Source organism: Peromyscus eremicus, chromosome 2 (genome assembly GCF_949786415.1).
Source record: "Peromyscus eremicus chromosome 2, PerEre_H2_v1, whole genome shotgun sequence".
In the NCBI taxonomy this organism is placed as follows: domain Eukaryota; kingdom Metazoa; phylum Chordata; class Mammalia; order Rodentia; family Cricetidae; genus Peromyscus; species Peromyscus eremicus.
Genome location: NC_081417.1, coordinates 68,308,362 through 68,314,439, shown reverse-complemented (window position 1 = coordinate 68,314,439; position 6,078 = coordinate 68,308,362). Strand labels below are relative to the sequence as shown.

At 42.4% G+C, this 6,078-nt stretch overlaps 1 protein-coding gene across 4 annotated transcripts in view; it reads right to left on the bottom strand.

Moving 5' to 3' along the window:
* Positions 1 to 726: 726 nt before the first annotated feature.
* Stx17 (syntaxin 17) overlaps positions 727 to 6,078 on the bottom strand; it is a 57,637-nt gene continuing 52,285 nt past the window's right edge. For all 4 annotated transcript variants that reach the window (XM_059254327.1, XM_059254329.1, XM_059254326.1 and 1 more), the window contains exons 7-8: positions 4,458 to 4,544; positions 727 to 3,732 (exon numbers count right to left, since the gene is read on the bottom strand). In XM_059254327.1, coding sequence (XP_059110310.1) covers positions 3,493 to 3,732; positions 4,458 to 4,544 — 327 coding nt within the window. In that variant the 3' untranslated portion in view covers positions 727 to 3,492. The remainder of the gene's footprint in view (positions 3,733 to 4,457; positions 4,545 to 6,078) is intronic.

Here is a 6,078-nt window from a genome sequence, read left to right as displayed (position 1 = left end):
AAAGCAGATGTTCAGAAACAGCCTAAGTGTTCCCAGCACCCTACTGTGTGTGCATGGCTTCCCAGATGTTCAGAAACAGCCTAAGTGTCCCCAGCACCCTACCGTGTGTGCATGGCTTCCCAGGGGCATCATGTAAAGGGTGATGATTAATTGATTCTAAAAGCTATGAGAGATTTGTCTTAAGAAAAAGTACTAATGATTATTTTTAATTATATAAAACACGTTAAACAATGATCATAACCTATGATATAAACCAATGTGTAGAGGGTGAGGCAGGATAGTGGCGCTCTTCATTTTATACTTGAGGAACAGTACAGGGCTGTGTCCTGCCATGGCCACAGTTAAAAGCAGGCTGTGGACACCTGATGAGGCACCAGAAGACAAAGAAGCAAATGACCAGCATGGGTTGTTCACAGCTGGCTTTGTAGGCTTCGGGAGAGGTGGCAGAGCATAACCAAGAGAGACTGAGCATCAACACACACCCAGTCCCATCCCAGCTTCCTCTGGAATTGAATGACTCTACATGTTACTCAATTCCTCTGAGGCCCAGTTACCCTCTCCATAAATGCCTGGTAAAGTGCCTGGCTAACTGCTTGGGAAACACCAGTTCTTCTGTCTGTAGGGAAGGATGTTTTCTGAAAACTGCAGGCAGCAATTGGTTTAGTAGATTGAAATTAGTATGTTGAAAAACAAAATATCAAAATGTATTGCACATAATGATAAACATTTTTCATGTATATATGTTCAATTTTAATACTTTTTTTTACTGTGTGTTACACCAAAATTTCAGAGAAATTCTCCGATTATAACATCAAAAAGTCTTTAGAAGTGCTGCCATTACTGAAATGAGTCTTAACAACTTTTATAAGCTTAATTAAAGTGGTCCTTTTTAACTGGTTGAAATAAAAATAAGACATAAATCATAGAGAAGATAAATTTAACTTGACACTATGGGGCATATTAAGTCCAATTTTAAGATCACTTCTGTGTCATATTGACTAATTTATACTTTTAAGTACTTTATATCATTTATAGTTGATTAAACACTTCTAAGCAATTTCCACAAAAAGTTAGCTATTAGGTTCAATTGTAGGGAAATGAAGTACAATTTCTAAGTAACTTTAAAGTATAAAAATTTAAGAAGACTGGAACTTCCTTAAGCATTTAGACGGCTAGAGTCAAAAGCCCAGTACTGACAGTTCATGATCATGTCAACAGTTCCCACAGTGGCTCAGTAAAAGTGCAAAGTCCCCAAGACGACGTGGGTTTCAAAGGCAAGCCTCATCCTGGTTCTTCTAGGTCCTCTGTGCTATGGCTGTTATGGCACATTGACTGAGTGGCCCTCTAGGGACTGGCGGGATGAGTATTAAGCCATGAGGAAGATGAGGTGAACGTGGGAGATTAAACAATGAAACAACATTGCTATTCTTATAATTCCAGCTAAGCAGGCTGGACTGGCTGTATCAGAATTACCCGTGGAGGTTCCAGAATCTAGTTTTAGTCAGGCGGTGGCAACGTGTGCCTTTAATCCCAGCCCTCCAAGGCATAGGCAGGTGCATCTCTGAGTTCAAGGCCAACCTGATCTATAGAGTGAGTTCCAAGACAGCCAGGGCTACATAGGAGAAACCATCTTGAAAAGCAAAATTTAAAAAGCATCTTGTTTTAAATAAAATCTGGATGAGTTCTGCCTCCTGCTCAGGTCTGACATGCCCACCTTAAAGGAGCAGCAAGAAACAGAGAACAAAGGATGAAGTTAAAAACATTACTCCAAATACTTAGTTCCCAGTGTCAGTGACTCAGAATCTGACACTTACTCAAGTACTTCCTTTTTTGGGGGGAGGGCGATATTAAAGTCTTAAGTCAGCAGATAACAAATACTTGATACCTCCTAATAGTTTAATATGATGTAGTGTTTCGTTTCATAGGAATGAATGCATCAGTAAGACTCAAAAGCATCAAAGGGAAGGATCTTGCAACACAGAAGGAAAAGTAGCAATTAATAGAGGTCAAACATCAACAACACAGCTTTTTTTTTTTTTTTTTTTTTTTTTTTTGTTTTTTGTTTTTTGAGATGGTTTCTCTGTAGCTTTGAAGCCTGTCCTGGAATTCACTCTGTAGCCCAGGCTGGCCTTGAACTCAAAGAGATCTGCCTGCCCCTGCCTCCTGAGTGCTGGGATTAAAGGCATGTGCACCACCACGGCCTGGCTCAACACAGCTCTTAAAAGAATAAACCCTTTGGTCCTTGAACCCATGCTCCTGGCTGACTGTGCTTTCTCCTCAGGGGAGACTGAAGAATGAGGCGGCCAGTGGCTCCTTCCTGTTAGGACGAGTTAGGATTGCAGGGTGAGGCTGCCTGCAGTCTTAAATTCCTTTTCTCTAAATCTCAAACCTGTATGTTTGAGACAGACGTGGAGCTGGACTGGCCTGTGGCCGCTGTCCATGTTATCTGTTGGGTTAGCACCACAGATCTTTCACTGGGTCTGAATCTTGGCCGTTTAGAACATGAGAGAAGTTATGTGTGAACACTGGGAGAGCGGCAGAGAAAACGGAAGGACAGGAGATAGCCTGAGAAAGGGCAGCAGCAGTAACGGAAGTGAGGTAGAAAGCTCCTTCTCAACCTTGCTACAAGACTGAGGAGCCAGACCCCTTGAGGCAGGAATGCCAGCCCCTTCAAGTTCTAAAGTGCCCCATGATGTGACCTTGTACTCCCCTTTGCCCAAAAAATGTTGGAAATGTTTAAATTTTTGTTTTTCAACTTACGAGATTACAGGTAACTAGAGATGGGAAATGATATAAAAAGGCAGATTATGAGAAAAATCCTCACAAGATGGTAGAATTCACCCCAGAAGCAGAGAACCTTCAGAATCACCAGCTGCAATTGGGCTTGTGGCTGGGTCAGCAGATCCAGCACACGGGCTTCTGTGCTCCTGAGCTGGAAAGGAGGGAAGATTTCAGAAAAGATGTCACCCGTGTCACAATGAAGAGATTGTCCAGAGAAAGTGGGCGTCTCTGTCCATTTTATAGTGTTAGTTTCCTTCACCAGAAAATATAGATGGATCCAAGCACAGAAGTAGTTCACCCGGGCCCCTTGGTAGCAGCAACATCCCTGCCTGACAGAAAGACTCCAGAATTCACATTCCGTTCCTTCTCTGTAGGGGAAATAATTTACACATACACTGACCCTCGTGTGCCCGACACATTTCACACATCTTAGATCCTTAGAGTTAGAGGTTCAGTTTTCACATTTCCAGGCAGAACATTTTCTCTTTGGCAGTCTTTAAACTGACCCGATAGACATCACATACCCTCAAGCCCAGGCTCCTCTAACATCTCCATTAACAGCCAGCAAACAAATACATCCGGTTATGGTGGTTCAATACCACATGGACATGAAGAGCCACTCCCCAATACTGTGTTCCAACAGCTGAGCATTCAACAGCAGCAAGGTGCTCCTTAGGATGGATGCATTGGCACCAGCTGGAAGTGTGGGCTTTAACTGCATTTTTTGTCACTTTGGCTAGGGAGATCTGGACAGCTGGAAGTGAGCTTCTCCATCATTTTCTGTTTCCTTCTTTGTATCAATTTTCCACCTGTGAAGCCCAATACCCCACCACCAAGTGCAGCTGCAATTCCTGCCACTTTGAAGCCTGCGAGGAGGCCGATGGGACCCCCCACCACTCCTCCGATGAGTGCACCTGCCACAGGCAGGGCTGCCAGCTTGTACTTTGCAGCCTGTAAAAGAAAAAAAATTCAATTTAGAAATTGAGTTGAGAAAATCTGCCTGTGGTGATGTGCGTTTTCCTCTCATTACTCCTGGCAATGCCTCTTTAACTCTGGGTTCATAATTAACCTCAGAGATTATTCTTGGGAATGTGTGTGTGAAAGTATTCCACAGGTACTGCCATTGCTCCAGACCACAGAACAAAGGGAGGTTGCTCCAGAATGGACAGCTACAAATTGATTTTACTTGCAAAACAATCAATCCACTATCTGGCTGGCTTATTTAAACAGTTTCAGCAGCCACGGGCTCCCACCAAAGCTGTGATTTAGCACAGGAGTTATTCCACACTAGGCACCTGGGCTGAAAATCACATCATACGGATAGTAGATGGTCACACTCCTGAGTGCTGCTGCAGTCTCACTTTTACTCTGCCTGGATTAATGCGCTGCTCTCTCTTCTCCCCAGGCCTCCGCAGATATTCCTTCATAACAACTAAATGCCCTAGAGTGAGACCACAGTTCATTCTCTTTGGGGAAAAAAAATCTCTCATGACAGAATGAATCTGGGAGTAGAATATTACAGCCATTGATTTCTTACACTACCTATGTGTCATTTCTTCCTTATTTCCTTAATTGCTGGTTCCCTCAGCACTGAAGAGAGCAGATCAATTGGGTTAATACTGGAGATTCCTGGGAGCCAGAGTACCATTGATTTGTCAGCAGGAGCAGAATCTTACCTTCCCCAAGTTTCTGGTTCCCTCTTCAACATTCACAGCAGCACTGTTGACATGGTCTGCAATGCTGTCAATCTTCTCCTGCTGAGACTGGATGCAAAGGAATTATGAGTGAGCGGTCCTGCTGGGGAGCAGTGGGAAGCCAACACACACTATTTTAATTCCTGTAATCAGGCCCCCGGGTACTGCAGCCTTGCAGTCTTAATAGTGGTTCATTAATAGCATCTGATAAACCACGTAGAAAGTACAAATTCACTTTCACGAAAAAAGAGGGGGACTTAATGATTGGGTAATAGAAGGGTGGTACCTTCATAGCAAAAAGCACCTCACACTAGAATTCATTCAAACATACAAACATATTATTCTCCACATGAACCTACTTTGTAGGAGGAAAAAAAATTCAAATAAGCATTTACACGTCATGTTGGGTTTGATAGCAAAAAAAGGAAAACAAATTCAAACAAAGTCCATAACTTACCTTCTTTGGAGATTTTTCTTTAAATCAAATTTACTTTAGGAGTAAAATGTCACTGATCTAACAAATAAAAATTGTTCTTGTGTATGAATGGGACTACAATGCGGTGTAATCCAGCATGGAATCTTTGCACTTTTGATATGCAATGGGGAGTAATGAAAGAATCTGTTGTCTTGAGTTTTACACCTTTTTACTACACACTATATAGTCCAAGTTAGGATAGTTCAGATCAACAATATTAATATAGTAGTCTCCCCCAAACAGCAACACCTGTTGTGACGCAGCAGCGATCGTGACTCCAGGGATCCCTGATGGATGAATGGTGGAGCTGGAGACTGCCATTTCCTCTCTAATGTGCGAAACCACCCCAGTGTCACTCATGAGTGGCTACTGAGCTCTGCTCTGACACCTCAGGCGCAAGCACTCTATCCTTACCCTGGAACCAGGATCTCATTAAGATCAACTTTATTTAGTTTTTTTGTAGGTATATATGTGTACACATATAGATGTGTGTATATATACATTATATATAGTTAGTTATTAGATAGATAGTTATATACCATAATATACGACCATGTTGGTGGTGAAGTAGGATAGGTCCTAACCAATGGAGAAACCCATGTGATCACTATGACCATTAGGGCACAGGCAATTTCTTTCATTTCCTTGCAGAAAAACATAGAAGAACTTCTCTTTCATTCCACATAATGTCCCTTATACAGTGATTCAACTGTCTTTTACGCTAAACCTATTTAGACTGGGGCTCATGTAACTAAAGCTTCCAATTCCAATCAGCATTTCATGTGAGAACATAAGCACAACCCAGCTCACAAGCCCCCAGCTGTTTCCTATTAGCATTATTGATAGTCTTTCCTTGCCAGGCCTTTTGTGGTGGCCCTTCATTCCAGGATTCTCCACCACCATCTTGACATCCCTAACAATTCCTAAAATCGTCTTTTTTCAATTTTCTTTTGAATCTGCCACACGAGTGTAGCCAAGGCTCTCAAACTTGAGTACAAACTAGATCACCTACAAAGTTTCTGGAAACAAACTGCTGAGGCCTAGCGTTGATATATTTGTAATCTAAGAAATAAAGCTTGCCTGAAGGTCAGAGGACAGAGCCAGCCACAGAGTTAGCCACAGAAGGCA